At 38.8% G+C, this 19967-nt stretch overlaps 1 protein-coding gene across 5 annotated transcripts in view; it reads left to right on the top strand.

Moving 5' to 3' along the window:
* The window catches only part of CHST9 (carbohydrate sulfotransferase 9), a 243763-nt gene that overhangs the window by 108091 nt on the left and 115705 nt on the right, over positions 1-19967 (top strand). For 3 of the 5 annotated variants that reach the window (XM_060613501.3, XM_060613498.3, XM_060613503.3), the window contains one exon: positions 2339-2377. The exons of the other annotated variants lie outside the window; for them this stretch is intronic. In XM_060613501.3, coding sequence (XP_060469484.1) covers positions 2339-2377 — 39 coding nt within the window. The remainder of the gene's footprint in view (positions 1-2338; positions 2378-19967) is intronic. 5 annotated transcript variants of the gene reach the window in all.

The raw sequence follows: 19967 nt of genomic DNA, 5'->3' as shown, positions 1-19967 counted from the left end.
CACACCATATTATTTATCCCTAATACTCTCATTGTCAACTTTCGGAATTTATGACTCATTCTTCTGCAAATTAAAGACTTTCCAAAGAGATGTTTGTCTCAAAACATTTTATAATTCAGGACTCAAATAACATTTTTTAAATTTGTAAAAATGTTTGAGGCCTCTAGTATAGAACAATTGGTAATCAAATAGTAAACAGTTGCTTGCCTGATAAAAAAAAAAAAAAAAAACTTAAATGAGGAGGTACCTCCATCACACTTGGTAATGAATGAAGCCTTTAAGTGGACTACTCATGTCATTTATCTGTTTGAATCATTGAAATAAATCGTATCAAACAAGACCTCTGGAAATCACCTAAATGAATAGAATGTGCCATTAATCAAAATGCCAGTTAGATGAATTCTGTGCTTTTGGCGGCTGCATGAGAAAAAGGTTATACATTCTCCACCTTATATTTTAGGATTTTAAAAGACAGGAAAGGCTGGTAGAAAAACTTAGATAAAGTTTACATGCCGTTTGCGTGTATTGCACACCCTCTCAGTAACTAGCTCCATCTGTGAAATCTTGAAAGGTGACAAGAAAGCGATGGCCAGAGGGTGCCCTCGCTTGCCCATCACAAAACCAAGGCTCTCACCTCCACGGTGTTGTTGCCACACAGCAGTGCCCTGAGCAGAGTTCCTTATCTAAGCCTGTAACCATGATGAAGCATCCCCTAGCCCGGGTTTTCTTCTGCTCAGGCTGTTGCCCTAATCTCATTCATTTGTGGGCTGCCAGATTTCATGAGCAAGAAGCCATTTCCTTAGCCTTGTCTTCCTCACCACCCCCTACTCCTCAGGCTCTCAGAGTGTCTTGTGTTCCCCGCCCCTGCTCTGCTAAACCTGCTCTCTCACAATGAACCCAGAAGATTCCGATGCTGTGGGTGCCCTCCATACTTCCTAAATTTATCTGTGGCACACGGTTCTGTGCTCTGTTGATCTCCGTGGATCTCTGCTGCTTCTTCTCATGGCCCTACATCTCAAAATAGAAGTAGCAGTTTTGTTCTCTTGGTCACTATCCTCAGCCTCGCCCTCTGTGCCGCCTGCCTTTCTGTTCCCATTCCCCACCTCAGGTCCAGCTGTCTTCTCAAAATGGACCTTTTCTGCATCCGTAACTTAGATTTTCATCTCTCTCCCAGGCCCCATGTCTCTGTAAGACTTCAAACTCAGTAAGTCTAAAACTGAACCAGTCATCCCCATGCCCCCATCCCATTTTACCATTCCCCCACATTGCATCACCATGCCCAAAGTCACCTAGATAGCCATTCATCTCGACTTTTACTTCTCCCTTGCACTTCACATTTTGTAACTCCCTGGGCCTTCTAAGTCCTGCCCTCCTACCTCCCTCTTCCTGCTGCCATGCTCAGTCCATCATCTCTTGCCTAAGCTCTAAGATAGCCATCTATGCAAAACCATAGTTCCTAAAGCAAGCTTTAAACATGGCACTTGCTCAAATAGCCTTGTCTTGTATAACCCATACTATCTCTTTTTTTTTTTTTTTTAATTTTTTTTTTTCAACGTTTTTTTATTTATTTTTGCGACAGAGAGAGACAGAGCATGAACGGGGGAGGGGCAGAGAGAGAGGGAGACACAGAATCTGAAACAGGCTCCAGGCTCCGAGCCATCAGCCCAGAGCCCGACGCGGGGCTCGAACTCACGGACCGCGAGATCGTGACCTGGCTGAAGTCGGACGCTTAACCGACTGCGCCACCCAGGCGCCCCACCATACTATCTCTTTTAATGATCACCAGTACTTTCCCTATTTCAAATTTCCCAGATCACATGTATCTTTTGAGGTCCAAATCAAATATCACTTTCTCCTTAACTTCGAGGGCACCCCTTTATTTCCTAAACTAATCACTTCATCCTCTCATATCTTTAAACAGTTTGTACCTTTTGGGGCACATCTCATCTCACATTGCATTGTCTGTCCTTTATCTCCCCAAATAGGTTGTAAGAGGCCTTGATCTTATTTAACTCGGGTGTTTATCCCCACAGTTTGTGCTATGGGGATTTGATCCTTGTAAGTTTATTGTTGAGTAAATGACTCTTACTAACAAGATTTTTAAAACCCAACAGCATGTTTTATTTCATGCATCCTCATTTATTGTTGGTTTTCATAAATTGGATTGAGAGCATTTTTCATCCCCTTCAACTATGCCCATGCCCGTCATCTCTAGAAGCATCTTGGACACAGCTGAGGAGTGATTATGTTTGGAAATTGCCATAAACGGGGTTTCCTCTTAGTTACACCTAGTTCTCATGGACCCACTCTGTAACTGACCTGCCACTTCTCATTTCAGGGAGAGTGGAGAAGAAAAGAGAACAAAAAGCAACCTCAGGTAAGATTTGGACTAATTAGCTGCAATTATTTCCTGTTTTTACTTTCAGCTTTTTAAAAAAAAAAAATCTATTTGCAATTGAATATTCTAAAACCCACACTAAAAAAGTAATGGTTTATGGTCCTACAATTGATTGACATTAAATTAATTAAAATAAATTAATACATTTAGCTTTTTCACTTTCACATCAATCATGTCCTTCCCATTCTCTCACTGTATTCAAAAGAAAATGAGATAGAATGTGATTTTTTTCATCATTCCCTATTAAAAGGTGAATCTTATAACCACCAACTTTAAAAATTGGAATTGTAACAGTTGACAACCATTTTATTTGCCCAAATATCTGTGAATCTTAATTATTTGTCTTAAAACCATTTATGGAGTCAATTTTTTCAGGATAGTGTTGACTACTTAACCAAAAAGAATTCTTAAATTTTGGAGGGATTTTAAGAATTATTCCATTCCTAAATTCTAGTGTATCTAGAAGTGAGTGATGTTTTGACACAGTGCCATTGTGCATAGTAGGGGCCCCTATTTGCACACTGATAAATTTTTAAATTCCAGATTTGTATTACTTGGTTTTTGGCTTAAAGTCATGAAATATGATAAAATTTAATTTATGAAGTAAATCTTTGCAAAAGTGCAATCTTCCAGCTTCCGGTGCCCTAAAATTGCCGGTAATCCTAGGGAATTCTAATTTGGCCTATTTACCTGTGCCCACCACCCTTCCCAAGTGTCTACCAACCCATAATCGTATGATATGTGAGGGCTGCCAATGTAAAGACACATATTTCCCAACTACCATTTTCTTTTAGTTGCATTTTTTTTGTCTGGTAACAAGAAAAAATGTATTTGTTTGTTTGTAATGTGTGTGTTCAAACAGTGTAGTCAATAGAAGATAAAAATCTGAATTAATCAAAAATGTATAAACAACCTCAGCCCCTGTCCCTTTTCTCCTTCTCAATCTTAGCATTCATCCTAGACAACTGAGCAATGGACTCCTTGTATGACTACCCTCTTAAATGTTATTGTTTGCATTCTCTTTGTGGATCTTTTAAAGCCTGATCATTAATACCAAAAAAAAAAAAAAAAAAAAAAAATGTGAAGGCAAGAAAATGTCTTTTCTCCTCACAGATGTGATTACCTCCATAATTGCTCCTTGGGGGAAGATTATTTATACTGTTTCTAAAATGCTGTTGTTATGATTCTATAGATACTGGCTTAAAGAAACTTTATTGTTTGAGAGAAAGCTAAATTGGCCACAGTGGTAAACCAGATGTCTCTTTAAGTTCCCTTTGTATTCGTGGATTCTAATATTCTGTGTGACCAAAGGTGACACGAAGAGCTAGAGGCAAAAGCAGGACAAGAACTCTGGTTCCTTGACTCCTTATTCTTTCCAGTGTCTCATCATCCTGACCTTTCCTTACAAATCAAAGCACCAGTCACTTCAATACCATGTTGAATTTCTAGCTTAATAAAATATTTTTCAACAATTGGAAAATCTTTTTAAGGCAACAAGGTCTTCGCAGGGAACACTAGTCACCAGGGTTATGAGGAAACTCCTTTTATTAACAGAACTAATCTACCTCAACTGATGCACAGCTTGTCAGTGTGTCTGATTTTTAGGAGAAAGTGAAAGAAACTTATGAGAAAGTGAAGTCAAAGATACTAAATAGGGGTGCCTGGGTGGCTCAGTCAGTTAAGCATCTGACTCTTGATATAGGCTCAGGTCATGATCTCACAGTGGTGAGATCCAGCCCTGTGTCAGGCTTGCTTTGGGCATGGAGCCTGGTTAAGATTCCCTCTCTCCCTCTCCTTCTGCTTCTCTCTCTCTCTCTCTCTCTCTCTCTCTCTCTCTCTTTCTCTCTTTCCCTTTCTCTCTCTCCCTGTCTCTCTCTCTTTCAAAAACAAAGTCGTTAATGGACAGAGTTCAAATTATTGGGGAAATTTTCTAGACTCCTCATCATTTCAAAGAACACAAATCCAGTCCTCACAAAATCTATATTTGCAAAGATGGTCTGAGTTTTCAAAATTGAGACCTAACCTTCACCAACGTAGTCATAAATATCACCATCTTCAGTTTGTGATACTAGTTTGACTATATGTGTCTTTAGATATCAAGAATGTCATGGGCATTCCTGCTGCTGACATCCTGCAAGGACTTCTTTGTGTCACTTGTTATTCATTCTGCTCAGATTCTGCATCCTGCCTGCTGAATTAGACAATGCTTCCACATCCTCTTGTTTGTAGCAGGTCCATCTCCTGGCTGTGGGAGATCAGCATTAGTTCCTGGACCCTTTCAGTCTACTCCATTGTGTTGTGCTAGTCGTGATGGAAACCAAAGAATATAGAAAAAGTGTTCTGGACAAAAATGTTACCCATTAAAACAAGGGACTTCCAGGACCCTTACTTTTTGATTGGTTAAGGTTGGTTAATTCTTTAAGGAATCATGGACTAAGATGAAAGTTACAGAGGTAAGTTTTTACTCAGGATAAAAAATAATTTCATAACAAGGAAACTTCACCAGGACTGGGAAGAATGAGATTACGTTAGTAAAACTGTACAGAGGTTGGGCCACCACCAGTAAGGAATGGTAATAAATAAGAGCTTCATAAAGGATTTGGTTAGATCATTGCTAAGGTGCTTTTCAATCTTGCATCTATGATTCTACTCACCATTATTACTTTATTGAAATGACTATGTGTATCTGGATCAACACACACACACACACACACACACACACACACACACATAATGGTTCACATTTCATTATATAATCGAATGAATTATGTTCCAAAGCTTAAGCTTAATTAGTTTGAACTGAGTCGCTCAGGAAAACATATAGCCAGTGGGGCTAAGACTATAGAGTGATACTCTCCTGTAGTCAATTTAGCTTCTTTTGGGGAGAAAATTGTTTCACCCTTATTGCAACCCTGGCCGTACATTCAAATATGATGTTCTTCTTGAATTTAGCTATTTGGGTTGGTAAAGAATATTAAAAATATATGGTAATATAATGATAAGTAAGGAAAATATCAGGAGACAGGTTCCTGATATCATCAATTATCTATTTGCCCATGATTTTTTAATGACCCGATTTCTTTACCAGAAAAATAGAAAAAAATGATCAGCTGTATTCCACAGATTTTATATAAAAACTCAATTTAATTTGAAGAATTTTAACTTATGAAAGGAAAGACCCCTTTTTGGATCAAGGAATTCTTGATATTAAAAAACAACACAACAAAAAATACAAAGAAGAATCCTCACAGAGAAAGGTGCTTCATAAGCATGGTGTAGAAGAAATATATTAATTAGAAGTCTTACTAAAGTAGACTATAGAGAAACCATCTGTTAAATATATATTGATCCAGATTTTTCCAAGTAAGAGAACACTTTCAACTCTAGTTAACTGTTAAGTAAAGAATAGTCCTGGTGGGCCAGAGAATGGATTTGTAGGTAGAGATGATGAGTATTTTTAAATGAAGTTGCATACTTTTTATTTATGACATTAGATCATCCCTAAAGTTGGAGAGGTTTGTTCATTTTCATTATTTGCAAAAAGTTACCAGTAAGGAAGAACAAGCTTATTTTTTTCTCAACTCAAAAGGTGAAATCTATTAACGAAAATTAAGCAAATGGTAGAACATCTGCTTTGCAAGCTCAGTCCCTTGTTGCTTACTTTGTGACTGTGCTTTTCCCTTCTTTGAAATGTCCTAAAACATCAATAGCACCTCAATTTTTAAGACTTTCAACACACATTTAACATGCACTCATTCAAGATTTTAAAAAAATAGTTAAATAAATATGACAGGGATGTCCCCTTTCACCACTATTGTTCAACATAGTGTTGGATGTCCTAGCCTTAGAAATCAGAAAACAAAAAGAAATGAAAGGCATCCAAATCAGCAAGGAAGAAGTCAAATTTTCACTCTTTATAGACAACATGATACTCTATGTGGAAAACCCAAAAGATTCCACCAAAAAACTGCTGTAACAGATAAATGAATTCAGCAAATTCTCAGGATATAAGATCAACATACAGAAATCAGTTACATTTTTATATAACAATAGTGAAGCAGCAGAAAGAGAAATCAAGGAATTGATCCATTTACAATTGCACAGAAACCATAAAATATCTAGGAATAAACTTAACTAAGGAGGCAAAAGATCTATACTCTGAAAACTATAGAAAACTTATGAAAGAAATTGAAGAAGACACAAAGAAATGGAAAAACATTCCATGCTCATGGATTGGAAGAACAAATATTGTTAAAATGTTGATACCGCCCAAAGCCATCTATACATTCAGTGTAATCCCTATCAAAATAACACCAGCATTCTTCACAGAGCTAAAGAAAACAATTCTAAAATTTGTATGGAACTGCAAAAGACCCTGAATAGCCAAAGCAATCCTGAAAAAGAAAACCAAAGCTGGAGACCTCACAATTCTGGACTTCAAGCTATATTACAAAGTTGTAATCATCAAGACATCATGGTACTTGTACAAAAACAGACACATAGATCAATGGAACAGAATAGAGAACCCAGAAATGGACCCACAAACATATGGCCAACTAATCTCCGACCAAACAAGAAGGAGTATCCATTGGACAAAAGACAGTCTCTTCAGCAAGTGGTGCTGGGAAAACTGGACAGCGATAGGCAGAAAAATGAACCACTTTCTTACACCATACACAAAAATAAACTCAAAATGGATGAAAGACCAAAATATAAGACAGGAAACCATCAAAATCCTAGAGGAGAAAACAAGCAACAACCTCTTTGTCCTCGGCTGCAGCAACTTCTTACTTGATATGTCTTCAGAGGCAAGGGAAACAAAAGCAAAAATGGACTATTGGGACTTCATCAAGACAAAAACCTTCTGCACAGCAAAAGGAACAATCAACAAAACTAAAAAGCAACTGACAGATGGGGGAAGATATTTGCAAATGACATATCAGATAAATGGTTAGTATCCAACATGTATAAAGAACTTATCAAACTCAACACCCAAAAAACAAATAATCCAGTGAAGAAATGGGCAAAAGACATGAAGAAACAGTTTTCCAAAGAAGACATCCAGATGGCTAAAAGACAAATGAAAAGATGCTCAGTATCACTCATCATCAGGGAAATACAAATCAAAATTACAATGAGATGCCACCTCACACTGGTCAAAATGGCTAAAATTAACAACTCAGGAAACAACAGATATTGATGAGGATGTGGAGAAAGGGGAACACATTTGCCTTGCTGGTGGGAATGCAAACTGGTGCAGCCACTTAATTTCTTTCCTCAAAAAATTAAAAATAGAAGGGTGCCTGGGTGACTCAATCAGTTAAGCATCCGACTTTGATTCAGGTCATGATCTCATGGTTTGTGGATTCATGCCCCACATTGGGCTTTGTGCAGACAGCTCAGAACCTGGAGCCTACTTTGGATTCTGTGTCTCCCTCTCTGCCCGCCCCCACTCACATTCTCTCTCTCTCTCTCTCTCTCTCTCTCTCTCAAATAAATAAACATTTAAAAAACTAAAAATAGAGCTACCCTATGACTCAGCAATTGCACTACCAGGTATTTGTCCAAAAGATACAAAAATGTTGATTCAAAGGGTCACATGCACCCCAATATTTATAGCAGAATTATCAACAATAGCCATATTATGGAAAGAGCCCAAATGTCCATCAGCTGACAAACAGATAATGAAGATGTGGTATATATATATACAATGGAATATTACTTGGCAATCAAAAAGAATGAAATCTTGCCATTTGCAACACCATGGATGGAACTAGAATGTATTAGGCTAAGTGAAATAAATCACTCAGAGAAAGGTAAATATCATATGATTTCACTCATCTGTGGAATTTAAGAAACAAAACAGGTGAACATAGGATAAGGGAAAGAAAAATAAGATGAAAACAGAGAGGGAGGCAAACGAAGAGACTCTTAAATACAGAGAACAAACAGTGTTGCTGGAGGGGAGGTAGGTGGGGGGATGGGCTAAATGGGTGATGGGCATTAAGGAGGGCACTTGTTGGGATAAGCACTGGGTGTTAGATGAAAGTGATGAATCACTAAATTCTACTCCTAAAATCATTATTACACTATATGTTAACTAGCTTAGATTTAAATAAAATTTTAAAAAGTAGTTAAATAGGTAACTTAATAAATTTTTCCATCTGTATGATAATAACATGTTCACTTTATTATATGTTACTCACTTATTAAATGCAGATTTTCAAGTGGATTCACATTTAGCATTTTTTTCTCTATACTATTACTATTTTTGCAGTGGTTTTGCCTTAGTTCCTATACCCTGTCAAAAAACCCTCAAAAATAAGCATGAGAAGACCTAATTTGTTATTGTTTTAATTATTGGTGACCAATATTAAACATTTGAAGTTAATAGGCAAATCCTGTTAGGACAAATACATTTAAATAAATTATTATTATTTAAAAGCCCGTAATTTAAGAATAATGAGAATCATTATTTCAGTTAGGATCAAGCCTGAAAATGTGTATCTTCCTAACTTGTTCACAGTTACAAAATCCCTTCACACTCAATAATCCTGTATTGTATATTTGAAAGTTCCTGACCAAGTAGATCATAAAAGTTCTCATCATAAGAAATAAAAAGATATTGTAACTATGTGTAGTGACAGATATTAAGTAGATTTATTATGGTGATTGTTTTACAATGTATATAAATATCAAATCATTATATTGTATACCTGAAACTAATACAATGTTGCACTTCACTTATATCTCAATTAAAAAAAAAAAAAAGCTCTTGCCTTGACAAGACATCTCATTTGGTGCCACAAAGGCTCATTTCTTAGTTGATACATTGAGTTTGCTAAACGTTTTTGTGGTCCACATTTTGTGCTTGATATTGTAGATATGATGTTGAATAAGATACAGTGTTTATGTCCTCCATTCATTCACTTTAAGCTGGGGAAGCAAAGTAAGGACAGATGATTATACTACAGTGAAGAGTGCCTGTTAGAGAATTACTGTGTGTCACGAGGGTGTCAAAGAAGGCTTCCGGGAGGAGGGGTGACTGGAGCTTACCAGGTATAAAAGGGGAAAGGGGTGTCTGTCCAGAGAGACAAAGACAAGAAAAGGCATGGCCTCTTGAGAGTCCAGTCAATGGTTTAATAAGACTGGAGCACAGTCATAAGCAGACAAGAGGCAGGACATGTGGCCAAAGAGGTTGGCATGAGCCAAAATCAACAGGGGCCATTATGCAATTCCATGCAGTTGGGACTTACGCAGTAGGTGTTGCACGCCAATGACGTGCAAGGAATTACATGATCTGTTTGCATTTTATAGAAATCCTTCCAGAGGAAGTATGGATTGGAAGGGGAATTCGCTAGGGGCAGGGAAATCAGGTGGTATGCCATTTTAATTATTTAAGAATGAAAAGATGAATGTTTGAGGGTCTTTACTAAGACAGTGGCATTAGAGAGGGAGCTAGGGAAACAGAATGAAGATATATTTACAAAATAGAACTGGCCTGTTCAATTGGATACAGGAGGTAAAGGAGGAGGACTTCTAGGTTTCCAGCCTAAGAAATGAGATGAATAATAGTACATCCTGCTTCAGAAGGAAGGACTGGTTAAGCATGACAAATGCCACAGAGACATCAAATAAAATAAGCACTGAAAAATGTCCATTGAAGTTGGAGGAACAGTCTGCTGGTCATCACAGAGAAGTGATTTTTCAGGAGCTCTGTAAATGAGATCTGGATAGCAATGGGTTGAATGAGGGAGTTATAAACAAATGAAAACAAATGCGGACTTGTTCTCTCGGAGAGTTTATCTGTGAAGGGGAAGAATGGGGACACAGAGATGGACAGAGACATAATCATGAAATCAGCAAGCCAGGGAATCGATGTTTACTGAGGACCTGCTATTTCAGGCTCTGGGCTCAGTGCCTTCTATTTTACCCTCAAAATGAACTCCTAAGGCTTGTTTGTGGTTAGCACGTTAAAAATTAGGAAACTGAGATGTAGGGAAGTCAAATAAGTTGCCTTAAGCCCCCCATATTAACTGGTGGAGCTAGAAATGGAATCCAGGCAGCAGCTTGCTGGAGTCAGCTGGTGCTATCTGGGAGGTAATTTGGAAAGAATGGTTGTCCACTTTTCTTCCCACTTCAGCATTCAGTGAGGTCACGCACATAGTGTAAGTGGGTCATGGTGGAAATATTTACACCACAGAAAGTGGCAAACGTTACAAACCAGAGTTGGTTGATTTGCTTGCTTGTTTGTTCCCGGAGAGCCAGTTGTTACACACTGACGGTGCACTGCTGGAGCCCGCTGCCCTGCATGTGTGATCTGGCCGAGGTCACTTGGGTAGCAAACAGGTAACAAGAGCTGAGACTTGAATCTAGACCTGTCACCCACATCCAGCCCAATACAGGCCCTGGCGCTTTGCTGAAAAGATAAGGGAACTATTCTTTCCCCCATATTCTATCCCCACGTGGCCCAGGTTGGTATAAATGAAGTCTCATGCTTATCCATTCTCCAGTTCCAAGGTACCAATTTTCTGCTTCGGCCTCCCAGGCAATCCATCTCTGGTGTGTTTGCTTTTAAAAATAGCTTTCCTGGGGCGCCTGGGTGGCGCAGTCGGTTAAGCGTCCGACTTCAGCCAGGTCACGATCTCGCGGTCCGTGAGTTCGAGCCCCGCGTCAGGCTCTGGGCTGATGGCTCGGAGCCTGGAGCCTGTTTCCGATTCTGCGTCTCCCTCTCTCTCTGACCCTCCCCCGTTCATGCTCTGTCTCTCTCTGTCCCAAAAATAAATAAAAAACGTTGAAAAAAAAAAAATAGCTTTCCTGAAGAACTGGCTCTCTGAACTATGTTAATGAATTCTATTTTTAAAAAAATAACCAATTTTCTCTGGGTTTATGGTTTCACAACAATATTTATTATTGAGCAGAATAAAGTATCTTAGATACATTTGTCCACCCACGAAGTGGAAGACTTACATACAGGCTGTTCGTTATAAGAAGTCCTGAAGAGGCTATTTTTAAACCAACTTCATTTTCCAGCCAGTCGAATTTATGATAGAGAAGGAACAGCACAGCTGTGCCACATGATTTCGAAAATACCTTAAATTCCACTGGATAACACTGCATTTAAAAGAGTGTCTTTATGCAAACTGAACAAATCTGAAATGGTAAGTAGCTAATGGAGGAGAAATCACCATGTCTAACCACATAGGCAAAGTGCAAATGTGAAAAGTGTTACCCGAGATTCTCTCCACATGTTTAATTTGCATGGCTATTATAGCACTCAGGGCAGGGCTTATTTGCACACAGTCAACACTCGAAACACTTGAAACATGGTTTCCTTAAGTCGTGGGACGAAATACTCTCTTTAGGGACATCACAGTGCCTCCTTTCATGACTGAAAAGGAGTAACTTACCTGGGTTGATTCTTGCACCACATATATTTGTTCCTTTCACTCAGGTGAGGAAATGAAGAATTTGCTAATTTTGTTAGCCAAAAATTACTTCAGGCTTTCATCTGAAATATTCTTGGGGCACCTGGGTGGCTCAGTCAGTTAAGTGTGATTCTTGGTTTCGTGAGATTGAGCCCCACTTTGGGCTCTGTGCTGACAGCACTAAGCCTGTTTGGGACTCTCTCTCTCTTTCTCTCTCTGTCTCTGCCCCTCCCCTGTTCATGCTGTTTCTCCCTCTCAAAAGAAATAAATTAATGAAAAATGTGTATTCTGAAAAAAAAAAAAAAAAAAAGCCACAAGGAATTCCCAGTTAAAATGGAAAGTAACTCAAATACAAATAGACTTTCAGGAGCTATCTGATAGATCTCATGAAGGCAGTACAGGCCAAAGCAGGTCCCCAGAAAGTTCAGTTCATGTTAGTTTCAACGTCCTGTGGAAGTTGCATCAAAGGGCATTCTCTCTGTGTGTAGCAGTGTTAAATCTGACACGATTTGGGAATGGAGCATTGTAGGTAACTGCGTATTTTGATTAGTTAAAAATGGCACTTATGCTAACAAAGGATTAAAAATGCCCACAGAAATAGAATATAGGTGATCCTTAGGCTTTCTTGTGAAAGGAGTCTTAAGTCATGCCTGACTTTCCCACAGAGAAAACAATGAACTTGTATTTCTAACCAAGAACAGATGCCCAACTTTTTTTTTTCATAGAAATGACCACAAACATTTTAATCAACTGTAAATGATCTACTTGTACACTGCGTAACTAGAAACCTTCTAAAGTGAATGTGAGTCATTTGAGCCGAGCAATACGGGAATCAACGATATAAACTGTCCTATTATTTCACTGAAAATTCCCAGATAAGAGGATTGGCAAGGCAGGAGAGCAGCCATGAGACTGTAAGGAAACAAGAGGCCCCTGAAGACTGCTCACCCCAGAAATGAGGCTATGATGTGAGTGGCAGTTGAAGGAACTCTGAAAGGGGCGGAGCCTTAGTTGAAAAAGTAGAAGGGGGGGGTGGGAATATCAGCATCTAGGGACTCTCAGAAGCTGCTGAGTTACCTGACCAATGAATTCATCCGGAGGGGCTAATGAATGCCCATGAATTAATACAGTACTGATTCCAGATAGCATATTTTTAAGTTTCTTTATTTTGAGAGAGAGAGAGAAAGAGAGCACTCACATGGGTGGGGGAACGGCAGAGAGAGGGAGAGAAAGAATCCCAAGCAAGCTCCGCACTGTCAGCACAGAGCCCCACGTGGGGCTCGATCTCACAAACTGTGAGATCATGACCTGAGCTGAAATCAAGAGTCAGACCCTTAATCAATTGAGGCACCCCTCAGAGAGCATATTTAAATTTTGTTCAATGTGATCATTAGTGTCTAGGCTTCCATTTGAACCTTCCCCTCCATTTGTAGGAGAGGATGGTTCTGTCCATGGTCCATGCCTTTGTTTGAACATCTTTCCCTTATTAAAATCCTTTCAGAATGTTTCTGGAATGCTGTCTCTGTTTGCTTGCCTATATTTGCTTATACATCTGCACTCCGCTGTAGTTATTAGCATGACTGTAAATCTCTAATATATTTCTTACTGCACAGAAACCATCTGTATCTCTCAGCCAAGTATGGTCCCTTTCTCCTCAGGAATATCCCTGAAATGCAATTCTACCCATGCCTTCTCTGAAAACATACAGCTCTGTGTTTCACTGATACACCGATACAAATAAAACACCACATTCAATTTCGTAATAATTTTGTTTGCTTATTTGGGTTATTTTGTTCCTCTCTCTCTTGCCTTCTCATCAGCAATCCAGTAAAAATATAATGCAAACCATACATGTACATTTAAATTTTTGAATAGCCACATTTTAAAAACTAAAAAGAAATAGGTGAGATTAATTTAATAATATGCTATGTAAGCCAGTATAGTAAAAATGTCCTCATTTCAAAATATAATCAACATAAGAATTATAAACAAGATGCTAGAAACGATGCATTCGCCAGACATGTGTATTGCAATAGAGCTTAATGGAGTGCGTGACACCGTTGTGGCACTGGGGCCCTCCAGAATGAACCTTTATCAGCAACATGCCTAGTCCTGGAATGCCTTTTTGGAGACTGATGTCCTTGCAGGTTCTGTTTGCTTCGTTTCTGAGCTAGGTTTTAATGAAATCGAAAAATGTAGTGAAAACAAAGACAGAAGTTGCTTGTGTGGTTCTGTTTTGTCCCTGGTGCCTCCCACAGGGCCTGGAAGAAGCAGATTCTCAGGAGGTGTCGGTTCAACAAATGAAGGAGCAAGTGGCTTTGTGAAGTCATCAGACACAGAAAATGTCCCTGTGGGTTTCATAAGGAAAGAAGTCCCTAAGAATGATGGGAGGGAATTGCAAAGATAGGACAGGAGAAAACCAGCGAAATGGAAACATACATGAGAAGGGGACGAACACCCTAGACAGCGCCTTTGAGAAAGCACAAAGAATTATCCCCAACCAACCCCAGAGCTGTAAGCATTTCCTTATCCATAAATTAAACTGAAAACCTTATTAATTCTGCATATCAATTTCTGCATCCTAATTCAATTTGGAAGTGAAGTCATTCATTTATTCATTCATTTATGGGAGAGCTATTAAAAGAATATTTATTATTTGCCACCATGTGTCAAGGGCAAAGCACCAAAGTTGTATTTGAGATGGAGAGAAATCTCAAACATATAAAAAATATTCTTTGATTTGATTGTTTAGGGGAAGTAGAGGGTTGGATGGTATTTTCTAAGTTTTTCCTTTAGATCCGTGACTGATGAATGCTATTTCCCTGGAATGAGTCTGTTTTCCTGAAGAGATAATGAATATTACCTTTTCAGTGCCACTGTGGCATTTCAACAGAGAACAAAAGTCACTCTTTTTTTAATATATAATTCTGTCCTTACTGCACTTGTTGATTTTCAGTATTCTGCTATTATTTTTAAATATGTATGTAAATACAAGGAAAGACTATTATTTGCATACAGAATTTCTTTCCTTACCTACCTATGTGCTAGTGGAGATGGGAGCCAACATTTAGAAGCGATTTGGGGGATTGGACTGAAAACAGATCGCAGGGTATCATTAACATGTATCTCCCACCTTTCCCGCAGTCCTTTGTTGCATCTCTTTTCATTGCAATCAAACACATTTATCAGTAACTCATCTGCCATTAACATAGGGGCTTCTAAGTTTTGGAAAATAATAGGATATGAATGACAATTTCTCTGTGTCAAGGAATATTCAATATTTGCTTCTCTCACAAAGTGAACCTAACAAGCGTCCGCGTGCCTTGACCACATTTGCTGCTAACCAGGCCTTCTCAGCAGTGAACAGTAGTCATCATTGTGTGCAAGTGGGACAGCTGTGCATTGACTTCCTGGGAATTTGCAGGGCATTTGTGAAAAGTCCAGCTATCGTACTCAGAGTATCCTTAATCAGCATGTTTGCGGCATTACTTCTATAAAGTTAAAATAAATGCGCCAGATGCAAAATATGTAACTCGTACTTCGTTCATATAAGAACTGTATATAAGTCATATGTGACTATAGTTGTTATTTTTTTAATTAATTAAATGACAACCTTAAAAATCATTATGTTGATTGAAAATACCCAACACAGAAAGGGCTGTGACTATATAATTTCGTATGATTTTTAATTTTTTTATTGAAGTCTAGTGGAGGCACAATGTTACATTGGTCTCAGGTGTACAACATAGAGATTCGACAAGACTCATGTTAAGCTGTGCCCACCACAACTCTAGGTACCATCTGTTACCAGTGATACTGCAGTCCCACTGATTATATTCCCTATGCTGTGCCTTTTATCCCTGTGACTTTTATCCCTGATTCCACAACTGAAATATGATGGTATTTTTGCTTGTTGAATACACTGGAACGTTAGCCTCTTTGTTCTTTACTTAACCTGATGCCAATGTATGGAATATTTTTTTTTGAAAAGGCAAATGTAAATTTATGACTAGAATTCAGTTTACCTTTCTAGCATTTATTGAGAAAACAAGAAAAAATCATTTTCCGCCTCCACGTGAGGAAGAAAACCAAAAGAGAGATAACCAATTGAATATTTTTTAACTCTATAACACAAGTCTTTAAGTAACAACTTCCTGACCCAACTGGATTAGGTCCTGTTTCCACGTTCGAGTACCAGTAATGCCCTATGCTAAGTATTCTGATTATAGTCACAGTGTTTGAATTTCCCCGAACTTTTCAGAAAGCATTTCAAGTTGGCAGTAGTCAGGGTCTTTGAGGGATTTTAAAAATCAAACAAACAAAAGCTAAATGGCCTGGAAGATGTACTTCATTACCTCTTGTTTTTAAGTAATATATAAGTGATTGTTGGCAGAAACAGATAAAACAAGCAGATGCCTTGGGTCAGCTTGCATTTTTTATCTTTTCTCTCCAAAGGTCGCCACGCTGGGTTCAGTAGGATCTGGGGCAGTGTAACTTGGGCAGTATACTCCGTCCACTGTAAATTATCAAATGTAACATTGTCACTCGTGAGATAATGTCAAAGGAAAGTCTTTGTTCTAGGTGAAAAATAAAAGATTTGCTTGTAAGATGGCAGATACGATTTAACTTTTAGTTCATATTTGCTGATAAAAATGTAAACACTGAGGCACCTGGTGGCTCCATCGGTTAAGTGTCCAATTCTTGATTTTGGCTCAGGTAATGATCTCACGCTTTGTAAGATCGAGCCCTGTGTTGGACTCCGCATTAACAGCACAGAGCTTGCTTGGGATTCTCTCTCTCCCTCTCTCTCTTCCCCAACCCTGCTCGAATGTGCTCTCTCTCTCTCTCTCTCTCTCTCTCTCGCTCAAAAAATAAATAAATAAATAAACATTTTTTAAATTTTTCAAAAAAAGAAATGTAAACACCAAGGCTAAGATGTAACTAATTTAGATCTTCTTTTTGACATTTGACTTCAGAACTTGCATAAGTAGTATATATAATACTACTTATATATAATACAGTATAGTTTAGTACTAGAAATGACACTGTAATCAGTACGCTTTAATAAAGGGCCTATGTAAGGGACAAAAACAAATGTGTCCCTGAAGCATGTAGATCTTCTCCAGAGTACTGGAATGGAAAATGTAAAGGTGAAATAGTTCAGGGAGCCTGGGTGGCTGTCAGTTAAGTGTCCCAACTTCGGCTCAGGTTATGATCTCACGGTTCCTAAGTTCGAGCCCCATATGGGGCTCTCTGCTGTCAGCACGGAACCTGGTGCCTGCTTCAGATCCTCTGTCCCTGCCCCCCCCCCACCCCTCCTCCACTCACACTCTCTCAAAAATAAATAAACTTGAAAATAAAATAAAGTAAAATAAAATAAAATAAAATAAAATAAAAGGCAAAATAGTTCAGAGCTTCGTAAACCAGCAAAAGCAAAGCAGCTATTTATCAACTTCCCACTCTCTTGCCCCAAGCTCTAGTAAGTTCTAAAGATCAGCTGTGTAATATTGTACCCATCCTAAACAATACTATACTTTACACTTAAAAATTTGTTAAAAGGGTAGACCGATGTTAAGAATTTTTACTGTGGGGTGCCTGGGTGGCTCAGTCGGTTAAGCGTCCCACTTCAGCTCAGGTCATGATCTCGCAGGGAGTTTGAGCCCCACGTCAGGCTCTGTGCTGACAGCTCAGAGCCTGGAGCCTGCTTCAGATTCTGTGCCTCCCTCTCTCTTTTCCCCTCCCCTGCTCATGCTCTGTCTCTCTCTGTCTCAAAAATAAACATTTTTAAAAAATTTTAAAGAAAGAATTCTTACTGCAGTAAAATAAAATTTTAAATTAATTAATTAAATAAAATAGTCAAGTTCTATCTAGCAGGAGGCATTTGTTGACTAACTTTGGGTATGATTGCACTAAAAAAGTGATCAAAATGTCAAAACTGATCATACGAAGGTCCAGACCTTTACTCGGGCAATTAGAAGTTTAAAAACTACTGGTCCCACCCAGTAGTTAGGGAGTTTTGAAACCACTTGGCTCCATCTGAAGCAGGGAGAAAAATGATCTTAGGAAATGGAGCTTTTCTATTTTTCTTCATGTTTGAAAATTTTCATAATGTCAGAAGACTAAGTAAAGAAAGCGTGGCAACTGTGCCTTTGTTTTTCCTCCTGTCAAAAGCCTAAAATGCAATCTCATCACATTGTATTTCCAGAAGTGGTTTTTCTGTTGGGCAGTCAGATCGCGTCTTTTAGACAGTTCAGGCAAGCAGAGGAAGAAAGGATAAATGAAGTCCAGGCTTCTTCAGCTTTGGGAACTTACCTACAAAGGGGGATTCCTCCTCCTTCTATGTCCTTCAGACCAGCTGATGCTACTTATTGTCACCAACTTGAATCATCTAGTGCCTGTACTTGATCTGCAAAATTACAGATACGCTGATACACCGCCATGATCTATATGCACTTTTGAATTCTGCCCATGGATTCTGCACATTCTTATTTTAAACTTTTTAACTGGGTTTCTAATTATAAATAATCTGCTTCAGTAAGCCCATATTTTTCTTTTTTCACTTGGTCATTATCCAAGAGAAAAAGATAAAATTAAATCTTGGGACACCACTTTAGCTAGAGTAGTGAAGGAAGATCTCTCTGAGGAGCTGGTATTTGAACTGAATCGTGGATGATGTGAAGGAACCAGTCATGAGCAAATCTGGCAGAAGTGGGAATGGCACGTACAGAGGCCCTGAGGCGGGACAAGCTTGCTGGACTGAGGAAGCCAGAAAGAAAGTCACAATGGCTGGAGCATGGTGGGTGCGGGTGAATATATAGGCAGTGTCCAGTTTATGTGGAACCGTATAGACCATAGTAAAGAGTTTCCATCTTATAACAATCGCAATAGAAGATGACTGCAAAACTTGATGCAAGGAAATGAGATGGTTTATTTTTTAGTACTCTGACTTGGGAGGGGTTCTAGAGGAAAAAAAAAAAAAAATGAGAGGTAGGGAAAACATTTACAAAGCTGTTAAAGTAAGCCAGGAGAAAAATGAAGTGGTCTAGACTAGAGTAGTTTCAGTGAAAATAATGACACGCTATCAGATTTAGGATATATTTTTGAGGTAAAAATGACAGTGAACGCTGGTAGATTGGATGTGGGTGGATAGGAGGGAGCTAAGGGATGGCTCTAGGTTTTTGGCTTGAGCAAGTTGGTAATCATACTATTAGCTGGGATGTGGCCAAACGTGAGAGGGCCAATTTGGGGAGCTGAGGACAAAAGGAGATTTCTCTTTTAGATATGTTAAATGTGAGATCACTGTTACCAACCAAAGCAAAGATGCTTCCTGGATATCTATTGCAGTTATCTAGGTGAGAAATAAGAATGGCCTGAGCTGAGGAAGTGGCGGTAGGGCCGGGGGAGGGTGATGGATTCGAGAACAGGAACATGATTATTAATGGCAAGAAGAGTCCCAAGGCCTCTGATTTGGGTTCCTGAGTCGTGCCAGTCCCTGAGAGGGAGCACTAGGGGAGGAGTATGATTGGAAGAGGAGGACTTCCTATTTAAATAGGCATGATTTTAGTGCTTGTAGGAGACCAAAAGCCACGTGCACTGAGCGCATTCTTATTTGCATCTGGAGCTCGAGTAAGAGACGCAGTTTAGAGACTTGGGAGTCAGCATTGTAAAGGTACTTGTTATCAATGCCAATAAAGTGGATGAGATTACTCAGAAAGGGCCGGTAGTGCAAAAACATAAAGAGACTAAATTTCAGATGAAAAGAAAAGGCTTGATGTGAATCATGGTGGTTAGCAAAACAATCCTAAAAGCACAGAGAAGCGGGGGAATACTATAAATACCCTTCCAAGTCAGATGCATCATTTCAAGCTTCTCTTCAGCCAGAACTTCAATGAATCGATATTGGACATGAGTGTAAGTCTCATATACAAAGAGCAGAACCTACGACCATAGAACATGATGATAAAGAATATAGAAGTTGAGAGTTTGATTTTGAATTCTTGGGTAAATACATACATACTGTTGGTGGGAATGAAAACTGTTATAGTCACATGGAAGAAGAGTATGGAGGTTCTCAAAAAATTAAAAATGGAACCACTGTATAATCCAGCAAATCCCAGTTCTGGGTATTTATCCAAAAGAAT

The sequence above is a fragment of the Panthera onca genome, chromosome D3, assembly GCF_046562875.1.
Source record: "Panthera onca isolate mPanOnc1 chromosome D3, mPanOnc1 haplotype 2, whole genome shotgun sequence".
Lineage (NCBI taxonomy): Eukaryota > Metazoa > Chordata > Mammalia > Carnivora > Felidae > Panthera > Panthera onca.
The sequence above is the reverse complement of the archived record's forward strand: the minus strand, read 5'-3'. Positions and strand labels throughout refer to the sequence as shown.